The sequence below is a fragment of the Amblyraja radiata genome, chromosome 2 (genome assembly GCF_010909765.2).
Source record: "Amblyraja radiata isolate CabotCenter1 chromosome 2, sAmbRad1.1.pri, whole genome shotgun sequence".
NCBI classification, from domain to species: Eukaryota; Metazoa; Chordata; class Chondrichthyes; order Rajiformes; family Rajidae; genus Amblyraja; species Amblyraja radiata.
The window spans coordinates 132,531,987-132,551,672 of NC_045957.1; the positions used below are offsets into that span (position 1 = coordinate 132,531,987).

Consider the following 19,686-nt stretch of genomic DNA (forward strand, 5'->3'; position numbering starts at 1 on the left):
ATCTGACATTTAAAATTTCTACTAGACCAAGTGCAGACCCGTTGGGTCTGTTCCCCCAACGTGCAGTTGCGGTGGCGGCTGGGGGGGGGGGGGCGGCATGCAGCGTCACACACACTAATTCCCCCCCCCCCCCCGCACACATGCTAACTACCCCCTTGATATTATATTAATATTATTAATTTGCTCCTTTCACCCCATAACTGCCCTATCCACTGACGCATAGCCCCCAACTCGCAGGCGCATCTAGAGGGGGGGGGGGGTGTAGAGAGTGAGGGCAGAGAGAGAATGGGGAGAGACAGAGAAAAAAGGGGCAGAGACAGAAGGGCAAGAGACAGAGGGAGAGGGGGGTGGAGGGGACGAGGAGAGGGAGGGTGGTTGGGGGGGGGGAAGGTGGTGGAGGAGGGGTGAGAGAGATGGGAGAGAGAGAGGGGAGGAGAGGAGAGAGAGAGGGGGGAGAGAGACGGAGAGAGGGGGCTGAGAGGGGGGAAGAGAAGGGGGAGATGGGGGGAAGGGAGGGGGAGAGGTGGGGGGAAGGGCGGGGGAGGGGGGAGGGAGGGTGGTGAGGGTATGGGTGGAGGGAAGGGGGTGGGGGAAGGGTGGAGGGGAGGGGGGGAAGGGGGTTTAGGGGAGGGAGGCTGGGGAGGGCAGGGGGGTGGGGGTGAGGAAGGGGGAGAGAGAGAGGGAGGGGGAGACAGAGAGAGGGAGAGAGGGGAGAGAGAGATGGGGGAGAGAGAGAGAGGGGGAGAAAGGGAAATCGTGTTTGACAACTCTGTTCATTGTGGTTGAATAGCAGAATAGATAAGTGTTGATGTGATGCATTTGTACTTCCAGAAGGCCTTCTTCAGTAAGATACCACATAAAATATTATTTTACAAAATTCATAATTCAAGTGCTGTTGAAAGGGGTTTTATATTAGTGTGAATTGATGGTTACATAATGTGCAGGAAACAACATAAGATTATTCAGGTCATTTTTGGGTTGGTGGATGTAGACAGTAGGTGCAGGAGTAGGCCCTTTGGCCCTTCGAGCCAATATCGCCATTCAATGGGATCATGGCTGATCATCCCCAATCAGTACCCCGTTCCTGCCTTCTCCCCATATACCCTGACTCCGCTATCTTTAAGAGCCCTATCTAGCTCTCTCTTTAAAGTATCCAGAGAACCGGCCTCCACTGCTCTCTGAGGTAGAGAATTCCACAGACTCACCACTCTCTGTGAGAAAAAGTGTTTCCTCATCTCCGTTCTAAATGGCTTACCCCTGATTCTTAAACTGTGGCCCATGGTTCTGGACTCCCCCAACATCAGGAACATGTTTCCTGCCTCTAGTGTGTCCAAACCCTTAACAATCTTATATGTTTCAATAAGAATCCCTCTCATCTTTCTAAACTCCAGAGTGTACAAGCCCAGCCGCTCCATTCTCTCAGCATATGACAGTCTCACCATCCCGGGAATTAACCTTGTAAACCTACGCTGCACTGCCTCAATAGCAAGAATGTCCTGGTGGAGTGAAGTGGGGGTTATCGTCCTAGTCCCAAATGTTAACAATCTGCATCAATGAGGTGGATGACAGGATTTATACACCCCAAACTGCTGAGGATTCTGGACTGTGAGAAAGATGCTGAAAGTTTAAGCGAACAGCAGACAGCATAATGGGGGCTATTTTTTATATGTTGAGAGATTGAATTGAGTTATTATTCAGAGAGATGTGGGTCTCCTTGTACATGATTAATTGAAAATTAACATGGAGGAACTGTAAGCAATGATAAATCCAATTAGCATGTTGACTTTCATTGAATATGCAGGGATGGAGGAAGTGGATTATGTGCAGGCAGATAAGAGTTGGTCTTGGTATCATGTTCAGCCAAGGTTGAAGGGCCTGTTCCCACGCTGTACAATGATATATGTTCAAGAACAAGAATGAAGTCAAGTCAAGTCACATTTATTTATATAGCACATTTATAAAACAACTCTCGTTGGCCAAAGTGCTTTACACTTCTTATAAGAATAGTATAAAGAAACAAACTACATACATATATACATATAGCCCTCGCTCAGTAGACGTCGGGAAAGGCTTGAGAGTATAGATAAGATTTTAGTCTTGACTTAAAGGAGTCGATGGAGGGGGCAGTTCTGATGGGAAGGGGGATGCTGTTCCACAGTTTAGGAGCTGCAACCGCAAAGGCATGGTCGCCCCTAAGCTTATGCCTAGACCACGGGATATTCAGCAGCCCCAAGTCGGCCGATCTGAGGGACCTGGAGGTGGAGTGGTGGGTGAGAAGACTTTTAATGTAGGAGGGGGCAAGCCCAATGAGGGCTTTGTAGACATAGAGGAGGGTCTTGAAATGTATACGGAACCGCACAGGGAGCCAGTGGAGAGAGGCCAGGATCGGGGTGATGTGGTCCCTTTTTCGGGTGCCCGTCAGGAGTCTCGCTGCGGCGTTTTGGACCAGTTGCAGGCAGGACAGGGAAGATAGGCTGATGCCAGTGTAAAGAGAGTTGCAGTAATCTGGGCGGGAGGAGATAAATGTGTGGATGATCTTTTCAAGGTCATCAAAGTGGAAGAATCTAAACAAAATGGTTTATATTTTGAATATACTGAGCAATTCTTCTTCTGCAGCCCGAGATATTTGATATTTGAAAGATACAGCATGCAAACAGCCCTTCAGTCCATTGAGTCCATGCCGACCATCGATCACTCATTCACATTAGTTTTATTGTATTCCACTTCTGCAATTTAAAATAAAATTCTATAGAATTCTTGAAGACCTTGCCCTCTTGAAGGGAAAATGGGATAAATTCACGCTGCTCTGGGCGAAGGAATTTCTGTTCAACTCTGTGCCAAATGGTCGATCCCTTATTTGAAATCTGTGAAAGATCTGGGAATGCAGACATCTTGCTCTCATTTAATGGAATATTGGGTAGAGGTCTGGTCTTACACAAATGTATATTTGTGACAGAACAAGGATAGTGAGGGTTCACTACGTTGATTCATAATAAACTGGTTTGTCCAACGAGGAGAAATAAGCAGACCAGGCATGGATTTTCTAAAATTTAGAGTGGCAGCTGATCTCATTGAAAAATACAGAATTCATATGGGGCTTGATAGAGTAGATGAAACTTTAATGTTTTCCTTGTGTGGTCACAGATTTCAAATAAGGGATCGACCATTTGGCACAGAGTTGAACAGAAATTCCTTCACCCAGAGCAGGGTGAATTTATCACATTCTCTCTTCAAGAGGGCAAGGTCTTCAAGAATTCAAGAATTCAAGAATTCAAGAATTCTATAGACTTTTTTTTTTAATTGCAGAAGTGGAAAACAATAAAACTAATGTGAATGGGTGATCGATGGTCGGCATGGACTCAATGGACTGAAGGGCCTGTTTCCATTCTGTATCTTTCAAATTTCAAATATCTCGGGCTGCAGAAGAAGAGTTGCTCAGTATATTCAAAATATAAACCATTTTGTTTAGATTTTAATGCAATCAAGGGATAGGGAGTTATTGCAGAACAATTTCACTCAGGGAAAAGATCAGCCACAGTCTTTGTCAATGTTGGAAAATGCAAGAGGGCCTACTTGGCTCACTCCTGCTTCTGTTTGTTCATGAATAGGTACGTAATAATAATAATAATAAATTTTATTTATGGGCGCCTTTCAAGAGTCTCAAGGACACCTTACAAAATGGTAGGTAGGTGGGGATGGGCAGGGACAGGTCAAGTCAAGTCAAATGTATTCGTCACATACACATACGAGATGTGCAGTGAAATGAAAAGTGGCAATGCTCGTGGACTTTGTGCAAAAAGACAAACAAACAAACAACCAAACAAACTACAAACAGAATGGAACAGAATCACATATTCTTTTACATATTAAATATTGAGTGCGGAAGGAAAAGGGGGAAAAAAAAGCAGTAGAGTGGTTCAGTAAAGTTAGTCCCTGGTGAGATAGGAGTTTACAGTCCTAATGGCCTCTGGGAAGAAACTCCTTCTCAACCTCTCCGTTTTCACAGCATGGCAACGGAGGCGTTTGCCTGAACATTAATTCCACAAATGTTTGAGGAAGTTCCAAAGACTCATTGCACAGTGAAAGAAAAGGAAATTGCCTCTTTTATTTTGGAAATTGACAACGTAGGTTGTCCCACAGGAGGAGACATCCTCTCTGCATTCACCCTGTCAACAATCCCAGGACTTTGTTTGTTTCAATTAAGTCGCCTTTCACTGTACTAAACTTAAGAGAGTACAGGCCTAACCCGTTTCCCCTTTTCTCATATGATAGAACTTCTGTTTCAATGAACATTTCATTTTTGGTGATTTGTCTACATGGACACCTGAAAGTTATCTTGGAGCTAAACGTGTGACATGGTTTCTTGTGCATATAGACTGGGTGTGAGGAATAACCTACAATGCATATAAAATAATCAATCTGTTTATATTGGAAATCCCCACAGTGTTGTGTAGTAGTAAAATCACTGCGTGAGAATCACCTGATCTAACAGTCTAGTGTTTAACATTATTTCCTCTGGAGTATTGCAGTCCTCTACTGAAGTCATGGCAATAAATAAGAATAACGTAGAAATTTCCCACACCCGTCTTTATTTTATATTTTCTTTTCTTGTAGGTGGATGACTCTCTATTTCACAGCTATTATTGCCTTTGTGAGGTAAACCCCTTTTCTCAATCTTTCCCTTGCATTTACATTTCATTCTCTTATTTCATTAGGATACATTGTAGCATTGTTCATGTATCTATTCTTAGAATGACCAGCTTGATCACTTTACTATGAAACAAAGCAGACAGGTAGATTAATCTAAGAGGTTTAGTTTAGTTGTTTTATTTTGTGGAAGTTACAGGGTTCTAAGGATGCAACTAAAGAAAACTTTGAGGAAAACAGGGTACTTAAGGGAAGTTGTCAATGTCTTTGAGAGGACGGTATAAGGGATGCAGGACTTTGTTTACTTTGAGACACTTTAGTTGGTTTTGTTCTCTGAAGAGCAGGGAAGATTGAGGGGAGATTTGACAGAAGGATTTGCAGTCTTTTATAAATATATATAATATTTTACAAATATAAATGACCTAGATGTAAATGTCGATTGGTTGGTGAGTAATTTTCTGATGGCAGCAAAATTGGAGGGGTTGCAGACAGTGAGAACATTTGTTGGAAGATATAGTGGGATATAGACCAGCTGCAGAAATGGGCGGAAAAATGGCAGATGGAGTTTAACCCAAGCAAATGCGAGGTGCTGCACTTTGGGAGGTTGATTATAAGGAGAGAGTATACAGTTAATGACAATGACAACAGCATTGACGTAAGAGGGATTTTGCAGTCCATGTTCATAGTTCACTAAAGGTGGCAACACTAGTAGTAATGGTGGTAAACCAGGCATATGGTATGCTTGCCTTCTTTGTTTGGGACATTGAATATAAGAGTTAGGAAATCATGATGTAACTCTATAAAATTGTTAGGCTGCGTTTACAGTATTGCGGATAGTTCTGGTCACCCCATTACTGGAAAGACGTGGAAGCTTGGGAGACGTTGCAGAGCAGTTTACCAGAATATTGCCTGGATTAGAGGGTTTCAGCCACAGGGAGGGGTTGGATACACTTGGATTGTTTTCTCTGAAACATCGGAGGTTGAGAAGGGACTTGATAGAAATATAGAAAATAGGTGCAGGTGCAGGCCATTCGGCCCTTTGAGCCTGTACCGCCATTCAATATGATCATGGCTGATCATCCAACTCAGTATCCTGTACCTGCCTTCTCTCCATACCCCCTGATCCCTTTAGCCACAAGGGCCACATCTAACCCCCTCTTAAATTTAGCCAATGAACTGGCCTCAACCACCTTCTGTGGCAGAGAATTCCAGAGATTCACCGCTCTCTGTGTGAAAAATGTTTTTCTCATCTCTGTCCTAAAATATTTCCCCGTTATCCTTAATCTGTGATCCCTTGTTCTGGACTTCCCCGACATCGGGAACAATCTTCCTGCATCTAGCCTGTCCAACCCCTTAAGAATTTTGTAAGTTTTTATAAGATCCCCCCTCAATCTTCTAAATTCTAGCGAGTACAAGCCGAGTCTATCCAATCTTTCTTCATATGAAAGTCCTGACATCTCAGGAATCAGTGTGGTCTCACCAAGACCTTGTACAACTGCAGTAGAACCTCCCTGCTCCTATACTCAAATCCTTTTGCTATGAATGCTAACACACCATTCGCTTTCTTCACTGCCTGCTGCACCTGCATGCCTACTTTCAATGACTGGTGTAACATGACACCCAGGTCTCGTTGCATCACCCCCTTTCCTAATCGGCCACCATTCAGATAACAGTCTACTTTGCTGTTCTTGCCACCAAAGTGCATAACCTCACATTTATCCACATTATACTGCATCTGCCACTCACCCAACCTATCCAAGTCACCTTGCAGCCTCCTAGCATCCTCCTCACAGCTAACACTGCCCCCCAGCTTAGTGTCATCCGCAAACTTGGAGATGTTGCCTTCAATTCCCTCGTCCAAATCATTAATATATATTGTAAATAGCTGGGGTCCCAGCACTGAGCCTTGCGGTACCCCACTAGTCACTGCCTGCCATTCTGAAAAGGACCCGTTTACTCCTACTCTTGATAGAAGTATATAGAATTATGAGAGGCATGGGTAGCTTAGACAGTCAGATCCTTTTACCCAATGACCAACACTAGAGGGCATAGTCAGAAGGTGAGAGGGAGACAGTTTAATGGAGATATGTGGTTCAAGTTTTTTTACACTGAGTGTAGTAGGGGACTGGAACACATTGCCAGGGGTGGAGGCAGGTATGATAGTGGCGTTTAAGAGGTTTTTACATAAGCAAATGGAAGTGTAGGGATTAGAGGGATATGGATCATGTCCAGGCAGATGAGGTCAGTTTAAATTGGCATCATGTTCAACACAAACATTCTGGGTCGAAGGACCCATTCCCATTCTATTTGTTTAATGCTCGAACATTAAATCAAACTATCCCGATGTTGGGGAGTCCAGAACCAGGGGTCACAGTTTAAGAATAAAGGCTAGGCCATTTAGGACTGAGATGAGGAAATTGTGATTCTGTGAAATTCTCTACCACAGTAGGCAGTGGAGGTCAATTCACTGGATGTTCTCAAGAGAGAGTTAGATTTAGCTCTTAGGGCTAAAAGAATCATGGGATATGGGGAAAAAGCAGGAACGGGGTACTGATTTTATATGATCAGCCATTATCATATTGAATGGCGGTGCTGGCTCGAAGGGTCGAATGATCTACTCCTGCACATATTTTTCTATGTTTCTATCTCTGGTGCATTCTAACAAACTGTCTGATTGAACTGATATTTCTTAAATGAATGTCTTCCTCCTGATTTTGTTTTCATTGTTCCAGTCATCTCCAGTGAATACAAAACATATTTAGATACATCTGTGAAGGGGGCATTAATGTTTGGGACATGAATATTGTTACTGAATTCCAAGTGACACCCTGAACTATTTTGATCCCCAATTTTCCACTCCAGCCTCAGAAGTGTAAATAATTTAATCAAACTATTCCACAATGGATCTGAGAAGAGATGGGAAGAGCATGGTGGAAGATAATTATTGGGAATGCTGAACAATACTACGTTGGAACATTAGAAATTCCTTAAGTCCTCATTTTCTGGTGAGATCAGAACATGGTAAAAGCATTTACCCAGCTAATCATGCACACTCATTTCTAGAGACACAAGAAACTGCAAAAGCTGGGATCTTGAGCAAAAAGCAAATTGCCTGAGGGACTCAGCAGCTCAGGCAGCATCTTTGGAGGGAATAGACAAACACCATTTCAGCCCAGGATCCTTCTTTTGTGCAACTTTTGGCCTGTCCACGTCATGCCTTCCTGGGGATGTAATTGCCGAAGATATGGTTAATGCTTGGAACTGCCGAGAAATGGAGAGCAGGAGCCTCTTTTAATAGTGGCAGCAGGAAGGGAGAAAATCATCAGATTTCAGGCAAGAATGATTGGAGTTTGGCTGTGCAACATTACAGCGACAGGTCTTTGGAATTGGAGCAAGCTCAATTCATATACGGAATGAAATCTCCCTGTTTTTCTCCAGGTAGAAAAATGTATTTTTATAAGATGATGCTACAGGAGGAAAAAAGTCTGTCCTCAACTATTTGGATCTTTACGAAAGGAAGTACCAGACACCATGGATGATGGAATTCTGCAATGTAACTGAAACCTCTGTAGTACTCAGTAGGTCAGGCAGCATCTGTGAAGGGAGAAACACTTTGCTGTTCATGTCGATGGCCTTTCATCAGATCATATCAGAATATGCATATTACAAGCTGCTTCTTCTCAAACGCAAACCTTACAGTTATATTGAGCAAAGCATTCAAGCAATCTAACAGTTTGACATGCAGAACTGTACAAATGCATAGCACAAACTGTCGCTGTTATCACATTTACTTTTAAGGGTTCTCTCACTAAAATGCTTTTTTTAAAACAGGGAAGCAGGATGCTCTCTTGGATTCAGACTTGCAGCACTTTTCTCTTTACAGGATTAAAATAACTTACTACAGGTGGAAGTATACTGACACCAAATGAGGAGCAACTGAGCCTCAGCATTCTGAACGCATAAAGCATTGAATGAGGAAAGCACTGACAGGATTTGTCCTGTGTTTCTCTTATGTTATTCTGGCTCTTCTCACAGTTTAGGTCAAGCATAACACCATGCACAACAGAAGCCCTTATTAATGGGGCGTAATGCATGCCCAGTGTGTTAACATTGCTTTCTCTTCCTCTTCTGTTTCTCTAGACATGCCACCAGGAAAAGCGACAGCTCTTAGATCCATTCAAGAAGTCTGCACCTCACATCGAATTGCGTAACTCATTACGCCTGTCACAGACGCAGGTACAGCTGCCCAGGGGATTCAGATAACGGATGTAACAGGGGCAATGGATTGAAAATCAGTCAGCAACAGCAGGAAACCTTTGCTTGGAGTTCACCTCATGCCCAGTCTTACCGGGCTGTCCAGGGGCTCTTAACAAAAGAAAATTGCTGTCCAAGCACTGTGATGTGCTGGAATCATGGGCATCTCATTGAATGGGAAGCTCATTTCAACACTCTTTCTGGGAAATTCTCTCCTTTCTCAGTTCATTAATTTCAATAGTTCAATAGTACTTTATTGTCACATGTACCTAGATACAGTAAAATACTTTGCTTTGCACACAATCCAGTAAAATTATACTATTCGTAAGCACAATCACACGTAAGTACAGAGAGCAATTATTATAATGTAAAAATAGTAGATTTCTTCTCAGGCAGTCCACAAAGAGTCATCTTGTTTCCGACACCATCTTGTAACTTGCAAGTAAGTTCTTAAAAATTCTTAAAAGTTCTTAAAAATATCAAGTATTACCTTGGTCATTGTCTTGGTGGCGGCACTGGGTTGGTGATGTTGAGGTTGTCCTGGCCTGGCGATGCTGTCGGTGCCTTCCACCAACGTTCCATGTTTCTACTGGCCGTGCTTGATCTGCACGCCCCTCCGACATCACTGGGGCCTCCAGCGGCGTTTGATCTACACGATCACTCAGCTTCAGTAGGGGCTCCAGTGGGCCTCCACTCCACCGACACCTTGACTCGTGAACCTGCCGTCTTCTCACCTATCGCAGCCACCACTCCACTTCTCAGTGTGGGGGGTGCTTCCTGTGGCTGACCTGGGAACTTTTGGAATGCTTCAAGGCAGCTCGCAGGCACCGATCCCCAACTCCATCGACCGCTACCGCAGATGGTTGATCCAGTTGCATTAGCATTATCTTTACTTCTATGTCTTCACAAGGCTTATGAGTACTGGCACTGCGTAAGTAATACCATACCAAGGGAACTCAGCAGTCACAGAAACAATAACTCTAGCCACTGCTAGAGCTATTACATACATTAACACATATCACGTGCGCATATTTAAAACACAACACAATGCTATGCAATATGTTTTAATGTTGCTGCTTCTGCAATTACTGCTACACACGTCATCTTACATTTCTTTGCTGCTTTTTACACAAATCATGATGTCTCAGTGACATTACTTTCCTCGAGACAAATCCAAACAGGAGATGTAAAGGGAAGAGGGTCATAATATATAATATTAATAACAAGTAAATGGTAAATAATAGTCATTGGGAAGGGTGTTCTGAAAATAGGGAGGGCAGGTGGAAAGATTATCATGCTAATGTAGTTAAAAATGCTGGAGAAACTCAGCGGGTGAGGCAACATCTATGGAGCGAAGGAATAGGTGACGTTTCGGGTCGAGACCCTTCTTCAGACTCATGCTAAGGTAGGTAACTCCAAAGATTGGAAGAGGAGCAGTAAATACAAAAGGGGTAGGTGTTTAAGAAGGAACTGCAGATGCTGGAAAATCGAAGGCACACAAAAATGCTGGAGAAACTCAGTGGGTGCAGCAGCATCTATGGAGCGAAGGAGATAGGCAACGATTCAGGCCGAAACCCTTCTTCAGACCAAAAGGGATAGGTGTTGTTAACAGGAAATATCAAATCATCTGAACAAGACATTTGTTTTGCTGTTCCATTGTCTATGGTTGGTCTTTGATCTGATTTCTTAAATTTATCATTTCCCCATAATCCCATAATATTCTTTGTTAAGGAAGTTCTCACCACTCACAGATTGAAAATTACCAATTGATTACAATTCAGTTGTTTATTTGCTGAAGAGAGTTTCAAATCCCTTTTTTTCATGGAGATGTGTTAGTTTCCTCACTTCCCAAAGGGTCTGGGTCTAATATGTCTGATGCCCATGTCCTAGTCTTCCCAGGCTGCAGGAATTACTTCTCAGAAAAGGGATATGGATAGGGAATAGTAAGTGCAAAGGAACATAGCTGGAAGAACTCACACAGCAAGAAACAGGTGTGATGTTGGATGGTTGAAAATATGAAATTTATATTCTCACCTTGATGACCAAAGGCAGCCTTTTGAAATTAAAAAGTAACGAGCTTTAAGAGATCAATGTCATCTTCTATTAACTGCATTCTAAAATGTTGTATTTGGCTGCTGAGATTTGGACAACAGAAATAACTTGCTAGGTAATGTTGCCAACTGGAGGGGGTGCTCCAAGAGTTTTTATTCATTTTTGTGAATGTGCCCAGATGTACTTCCGTGGAGCAAATAATGTAGATCCTCATGCTTCATGGCAAGATTAAATTATCTTTCATCAGGGCCAGCACAATGCCACAGCTGATAGAGCTGCTGCCTCTCAGCGCCAGAGACCCAAGTTTGACCCTGACCTAGGGTGCTGTCTGCGTGGAGTTGGCACGTTCTCCCGTGACCGCTTGGGTTTCCTCCAGGTACTCCAGGCTCCTCACACATCCTAAAGTCATGTGGGTTTGGAGGTTAATAAGCCCGTCATAGAAAATAGCCCAGAATATTAGGGAGTGGATGAGAAAGTGGCATAAGATAGAACTAGAATGAATGGGTGATCGATAGTCGGTATGGACTCGATGAGCTAAGGGGTTTGTTTCCATGCAGTGTCTTTAAATTTTTAAAAGATAGATGTTAGACTCACATCAATGATATTTTGCAGTATTGCCTTGTAGGCAAAATACAAGGAATAACTTGCACAGCTTTTCTGAAAAATATTGACAAGCAGCAATGGATGTGTACTTTAAGAAGTTATTCACTTGTTTGTTCCACAAGAATCTGTACATTTTGTAGATGAGCCATCATTTCCAGTCCGACCTCCCATCTATTACTTTCCCCAGCCAGTCACATAACCTGCTCTCTGCCTCGAGTGTTCCGTTTGCCGTGGATTGAAATCCAAGAACTTTTATTTTGAACACTGGAAAACTAAAACCATCAGCTTTATTATGCAGTGGATTCTTCCCTTGAAGTAAACACAACTATATTTGTGTGCTTGGTAGCACTGCTTGCTCTTGAAAAGCCATCTGCAACATGGAATCATTAAACACTTAACTGTTGTCATGCTGCTTCGGGAGAGGGTCTGAGTTTACTCCAATTTGTAGAGGAACTTAATAGACTGATAGATCTCAGTATGACTACAGTCCACAAAGAGCAAATAAAATAATCAGCTGCAAAACAGGTAAAACAATTGCACGGACATGAGCTGTTTTGTTAGCAACCTTATATCATTGCCTGCTAAAACAAAATTGGCTTAGTCACTGCAGTTCCGATAAACCAAATATTTTATAAATATATGTTTGAACCCGACTCACAATGACTTTAAAATGGGATTGGAGACTGGAACGGATAAATTGTGTTCTCACTCATGAATTAGATCCTTCAACTTCGTCATATCCCAAAAAAAAGTTTTAAGATAAGTTGTTCACAGTGTTAACGATTTACCAAAACCCTAATGCATTAAGGATTGCCATTAATTTATATGCATAACAGCAAAGCAAACTTTATTTTTTCTTTTTGCAGGGAGACAGTGGAGATTCTGGACATACTCCCAGAGAAGCCACCAACATGAAAACACAAACTGTTGCTTCTTATTTCAGGGTAGGCACAAAGCTAATTTTATATGTCATAGATACATAGGTACATAGACAATAGGTGCAGGAGTATGCCATTCGGCCCTTCGAGCCAGCACCGCCATTCATGGCTGATCATCCATAATCAGTACCCCGTTCCTGCCTTCTCCCCATATCCCTTGATTCCGCTATCCCTAAGAGCTCCATCTACGGTAACTCTCTTTTGAATGCATCCAGTGAATCGGCCTCCACTGCCCTCTGAGGCAGAGAATTACACAAATTCACAACACTATGTGTGAAAAAGTATTTCCTTATCTCAGTTCAAAATGGCTTACCCACTTACTCTTAAACTGTGGCCCCTGGTTCTGGACTCCCCCAACATCGGGAACATGTTTCCTGCATCTAACATGCCCAATCCCTTAATAATTTTATATGTTTCTATAAGATTCCCTCTCATCCTTATAAATTCCAGTGTATACAAGCACAGTCGCTCCATTCTTTCATCATAAAACAGTCCCGCCATCGCGGGAATTAACCGCGTGAACTTACGCTGCATTCCCTCAATAGCAAGAATGTCCTTCATCACATTAGGAGATCAAAACTGCACAAAATATTCCAGGTGTTGTCTCACCAGAGCCCTGTACAACTGCAGAAGGACCTCTGTGCATCTATACTCAGCTCCTCTTGTTATGAAGGCCAACATGCCATTAACCAAGCAAGGGAGTTTGTAGAGTGCCTCCGAGATAGATTCTTAGAGCTGCTTGTACTGGAGCCAACCAGGGAGAAGGCAATTCTGGATTTGGTGTTGTGTAATGAATCAATTTAATCTGCAATTTGAGATGGAGAAGGTAAAATCGGAAGTGTCAGTATTGCAATTGAACAAAGGGGACTATGGAGACATGAGCTGGCCAAAGTTGTTGGTATTTTCTCTATACTTTTGATTCTCCTTTGGAATTAATAATCCCCACAATGAAAGGCAGATGATCTATCCATGTCTTACATCTCCTCTCAAAGCTGCAGGAAATTGGCTTAGATTTAAACATAGATCGGTTCACTTTAAGCTTTCCCTTGCTTCTTCCTCCTGCAAAAGCAAAGTAGTTACCCTTCAAGATATTATAAAATCAAACTATTGTGGATCGCATAAATCTGAGATGAAATAGGAAATAATCTGCAGGTCAAATGTTTGTGAGGAATCCCGCACGCTGCCTGAGTGTGCCAGGACATTGTAGCTGTGCTGTTATCACCACCAAGTGGGAAATTATGATAAAAGTGTCATGAAGTACTGTGGACAGCACAGTGGCTCAGTGGTAGAGCTACTGCTTTACAGCTCCAGGGTTGCGGGTTCGATTCTTGACTAGGGGTGCTGTCTGTGCAGAGTTTGTACATTCTCCCTGTGACCATGTGGGTTTCGATCGGGTGCTCCGGCTTCCTCCTGCATTTCAAAGATGCACAGGTTTGTAGGTTACCGGGTTGCTGTAAATTACCCTTAGTATGTAGCTTCCGAAAGTGGGATAGCATGGAACCAATATGTAGGTGATCAATGGTCAGTGTGAACTCAGTGGGCCTGTTTCTGCACCGTATCTTTAAACTACAGGAGTACTAATCGGCAATGGTGGCAGATCAAGATCCTACGTCAGTTTCTCATCCTTGCGTGTCATTTCATTGGCAAAAATTGAGAACTCTGTTGCAGGATGTGGTTCTGTCTGACGACCCTCACTGTTCCTTGAAGATAGTGACTATGCACAGTAATATATTTGGACATGCAAAAACATTGTTTTGCACAATTAATTCAAGAATATTAAGTAATTGAAATGCATTTATATGTTAAAAACATAACATGGGCCATTGAACAGCACAGCACAGGAACAGGTCCTTTGGCCCACAGCATCAGTGCCAAACCTGATGCCAAAACCAACTCTTATCTACCTGCACATAATCCATATCCCTCTATTCCTTGCATATCCTTGCATCCATCCAAAGTCTCTTAAATGTCACTATCGTATCTGCCTCCACTTATCCCAACATTTTAAAGTAAATACATACAGGTTCTGATTCTTGTGTTTGAAATCCAATATTGGGAAGACAGCACTTCCTTAATCTAATCCTAATTTACATACAAACTGATTAAAAAATAGGGTGTCTCTGAAGAATGAAGTGCATTATAGTTTCTGGCTGTGCATTACATTATGAACCCTGAATTCTTTTCATTCTGTTAATCTGAGTTTCAGATCATCTCTAGCTACTCATTTCAGATTCATTAACTCTATGCCTAATGGATGTTAATTGGCATAATCAGGCAGATGCACTGAGAACACGCAAACTAACCCCACATGCCAGAGCATCTGGTGTTGGAGAGTTGACTATTCTGCCAGCATAATATCTCACTAGCCGCAGGAACACACGCTCCTTTCCACCACTTAACCCGAGTACTTTAAAGATGTGGAATATTAATCATTGAAAATCAGCTTCTAGAAACACAGGGCCATTAATGGTGAGGTCGGGGACACCACACACAGGGACAGTCTCACACATTTTGTACTCGTGCATTAGCAGCAGCAACAATAAGCATTCATATGGTATATTTGAGATTTTTTAAAAGCAATTCACAAACAGGATTAGAATGGGGGGGAAAAAAACCAAAATACTATGTGCACGCTTTTTTTCCCAAAACAAAATCAGAAACAATTAGCGATGCGCAGAGAGGATCACAAACAACATTCCTAGTTGTTGACCCTACAAAGGCAGAGATGGATTGGTGTTAAGATGCAGAGAAAGAACAAAATAGAGTGAATAAAAGACCAAAGTGATCTTTCACCTTTAGTTATTAAAACAAATGGATAAACATTAAGGATATGGATATCCTTATAACTATAAAACTCTGATCTTATATGTGGATGTGTGCGTTTATTTGTTTGTGTGTGATATTTACATATTCCGATAGAGATTTATGCTGTGGTCACAAATCGCCTTATCTGAAAATTTAATGCATTATTTCTTGAATTATTAATCAAAATGTTCAAGAACCTGAAATAACTTTGAAAATAAAACCGTGCGGCTTTGGCTGATGACGTCACAATGGCTCTGCGTGCTGCCGTCTTTGATATGCATGCTGCGAGCTGCCCACTCCGCTCCCTTCCTCCACTCCCCCCCCCCCCCTCCTCCTCCTCTCCCCTAGACTAGAGGGCCTGAGCTATAGGTAGAGGTTGAGTAGGCTGGATCTCTATTCCTTGGAGCGCAATAGGGATGAGGGGTGATCTTATAGAGATGTATAAAATCATGAGAGGAATAAATCGGGAAGATGCACAAAATCTCTTGCCCAGGGGGAATCGAGGACCAGAGGTTGAAGGTGAAGGGGAAAAGATTTAATAGGAATCTGAGGGGTATCTTTTTCACACAAAGGATGGTGGGTGTATGGAACAAGCTGCCAGAGGAGGTAGTTGAGGCTGGGACTATCCCATTGTTTAAGAAACAATTAGACAGGAATATGGATAGGACAAGTTTGGAGGGACATGGACCAAACACAGGCATGTGGGACTAATGTAGCTGGGACATGTTGCCAGTGTGGCACATTGGGCTGAAGGGCCTGTTTCCACACTGTATCGCTCTATGACTCTATGTCTCTAATGTTATAACTTATGCCTGGTTTTCTGAGTATTTCTGACATTTTCTTTCTGAAAATAAAACATTGGAGTAACACGTCAGTTGCTTGAATGCACTTTTAAATTGTGTTCCAAAGAGAAATGCATGAGGTTTACCTGTTCTTTGCTTGCTGAAAACATATCTATTCATAATTCCTGGGTTTGTCATATCATCAAGTGGGGAGTTGGAACAATAATCACAATTAAGTTCATTGATGTACAGAGAAAATGACAAAGAGACTCACAAATCACAATGGATTTGCCAATTATAATAATGTGGAGCAAATATAATGATGTGAAGAAAATAATTCCTATTCTTTCCACCCCTGAAGTAAATCATTGCTGCTGCTAACTGCGCTTTAGTGTAGTCTTCAAAGTGATAAAATGTTACAGTGCGGGTTGTGCCAAATCAATACTCAACTGAACTCTCAATCTAACCCCTTGTTTTCACAGATGAAAGGATTAGGCTGTGGCTCCTTTCAGCTTTCAGCCCATGTAGACATTTCAGAAACTGTCAGCTTTTGCTGCTATCCTGACTCATGCATTACAGAATTGACCAAAACTACAACCCAGAGGAGACCATTAAGTCTAATAAGTTTGTGCAAGCTTAACTTTAGTTTATTGTCATGTGCACTGAGATACAGTGAAAAGCTTTTGTTGCGTTTTAACCAGTCCGCGGAAAGACAACACACAATTACAATCGAGCCATCCACAGATACATGATAAAGGGAATAATGTAAATAACGTTTAGTGCAGGTTAAATCCAGTAAAGTATGATCAAAGGTAGTCCAAGGGTCTCCATTGAGGTAGATCGTATTTCACGAAGCCAATTCTCGCTCCAGTAGGATAGCTCTCCATGCTATCTAACCTACCAGAGTAGCTTCCTCTATAGAACCTTATCAAAGGCCTTGCTGAAATCGACATCGACAATATCTATAGCCTTGCCCTCATCACACTTTTTTTGGTTAGCTTTTCAAAAAACTCAATCAGATTCATAAGACATGATCTCCCAGTTGTCACCTGCAAAATTAGGGAAGTTACTTAAGAACCTGTCCCACTTTCACGACCTAATTCACAACCTTTTTTACTCATGGACACTTTTCATCAGGCTAGAAAAACACCCTGACCGACGATGCCACGAGTACCTACAACTAGCATCACAACCTACCTACGACCTACCTACGACCTTCTACGACCATGCTGCGAGTATGAATCAAGGGCAAACTCGGAAGAGGTTGTGAATTAGGTCATGACAGGCCCTTTATAGTTCTCCCATACTGCACAATGATCAACGTTGTGCATAGATGGGGCCCAAATACAGTTAGCTGCACCATCCCAATAGTCCATACATGCTTCCCAGAAACAGACCCCTTTATCCCTACTCCTATTTCCTGTATATCAAGCAGTTTTCGATCCATGCCAATGTATTACCTTAAATCTCATGTGATTTAATCTTGTACATTGGCCTCTTAACACAGCACACTATCAAACCCTACTGTATGTCCAGCAGGTCTTCCTTTTTCTATCCTATTCGTTACGTGTCAAGAAATTTACGTAGAACATAGAATAGTTCAGCACAGGAACAGGCCCTTCGGCCCACAGTGTCTGTGCTGAACATGATGTCAATATCAACTCTTATCTTCCTGCATATAAACGATATCATTCCATTCTATGTATATCCTATCCAAAGTCTCTAAATTATCACTATCGTATCTGCCTCCACCAGCAACCCCCGCCATCGATCCAGGCACTTACAGCCTCTGTGTAAAAGGAACTTGTCCTGCACATCTCCTTTAAACGTTGCCCCTGTCAGCTTCAAGCTATGACTTGTTGGGCAATATTTCTCTTTCATCAACCTCTGCTGACTTTGTCCAATCCAGTTAATGGTTTTCAAGTGCTCTGTTATTGCATCTTTTATAATGGATTCCAGCATTTTCACACTACTGACGGTCAGGTTAATGGTCTGTAATTCTCTGTTCAGTCCCTTCCTCCTTTTTTTAATATAGTGACGTAACCTTTGTCAGGAATGGCCTAAAACCTAAAGAATTTTGGAAGAAGACCACCAATGCATTCTCTTCGTCCAGACCACTTCCTCTGGGAAGTATATTATCCGGCCCTGGAGATTTATTAGCTTTTAGCTCCATTAATTTCTCTATTTTTTACTAAACTGAATTATCTTAGTCCACTTATCCATGTCCCAGCCTCAGCTTGTTCCATACACCCACCACCCTTTGTGTGAAAAAGATACCCCTCGGATTCCTATTCAATCTTTTCCCCATCACCTTCAACCTATGTCCTCTGGTCCTCGATTCCCCTACTCTGGGCAAGAGAATGTGCATCTACCCGATCTATTCCTCTAATGATTTTGTACACCTCTGTAAGATCACTGCTCATCCTCCTGTGCTCCATGGATTAGAGACCCAGCCTACTAAACCTCTGCCTACAGCTCACACCCTCTAGTCCTGGCAACATCCCCGTAAATAGAACTGAACACAATGTTCTAAATGCTGTCTCACCAACGTCTTATACAACTGCAACATGACCTCCCAACTATATTCAATACTCTGACTGATGAAGGCCAAAGTGCCAAAAGCCTTTTTGACCTTATCCACCTGCAAGTCGACCTTCAAGGAACCATGCACCTGTACTCCTAGATCCCTCTGCTCTACAACACTACCCAGAGGCCTACCGTTCACTGTGTAGGTCCTGCCCTGGTTCGATGTCCCACAATGCAACAGCTCACACTAATCTTGTGTAAATTTGGTTCTTGTGAAAACAGAACCAAGGTAACTATTTAATGGCAGTTACGTTAAACATTGAACTATTTAATTGTTCTGCCATTTCTTTCTTCCCAATTATAATTTCCCTTTTTTATGACAAGTTTGTTTTCATTAACTATTTTCTCTTCACTTACTTAAAGAAGCCTATTGCCATCCTGATAAGTGTATTTCTATATTGCATCTTCTCTACATCCTGCCTTATCAATCTTTTTTTCCAACATCAAGATTATAAATCATTTCCAATCTTCAGGCCTGCTACTTTTTCTGTCAACTTTAAATACCTTCCTTTTGGATCTTACAAAATCCTTACGTCCCTAATCCACTTTGTAAGCATTGTTTGGGTCCTTATCCATGATTTATTTTTATGCCAGATAATAACGACTGGCTGGAATTTATATATACAATGTTTAAATATTGTCCATTGTCTATCTGCATTTAGTGAACCTCCCCAATCTGTTTGCGCATCACAACTTTGCAGTTTCCTTCCTTCAGATTTAAATTCTGGATTCTACTATTTCACTTTCAATTTAACGAAGAACTCAAGTGGGCAATTAGAAGGGGAAAAGGGGTCCATGAAATATCATGAGCAAGTCAGATTAAAGAAAATCCCAAGGCTTTCAATACATACATTGAAATCAAAAGGGTGACCAGGGAGAAGGTAGGCTGCTCAGGGATAAAGGTAGGAACTTCTGCTTGGAGTATTAAATGAGTATTTTACACTGCATTCACCAAGGAGAAGGCTTTGGGATAGGCACATGAATATGCAGGCAATGGATAAATATGGATGACGTGCAGG

At 42.2% G+C, this 19,686-nt stretch overlaps 1 protein-coding gene across 5 annotated transcripts in view; it reads left to right on the forward strand.

Moving 5' to 3' along the window:
* Positions 1-19,686, forward strand: part of myo3a (myosin IIIA) — a 312,459-nt gene that overhangs the window by 207,228 nt on the left and 85,545 nt on the right. For 2 of the 5 annotated variants that reach the window (XM_033015890.1, XM_033015920.1), the window contains 3 exons: positions 4,615-4,656; positions 8,788-8,883; positions 12,423-12,500. In XM_033015890.1, coding sequence (XP_032871781.1) covers positions 4,615-4,656; positions 8,788-8,883; positions 12,423-12,500 — 216 coding nt within the window. The remainder of the gene's footprint in view (positions 1-4,614; positions 4,657-8,787; positions 8,884-12,422; positions 12,501-19,686) is intronic. The other 3 variants (XM_033015903.1, XM_033015896.1, XM_033015912.1) reach the window with 3 other exon arrangements.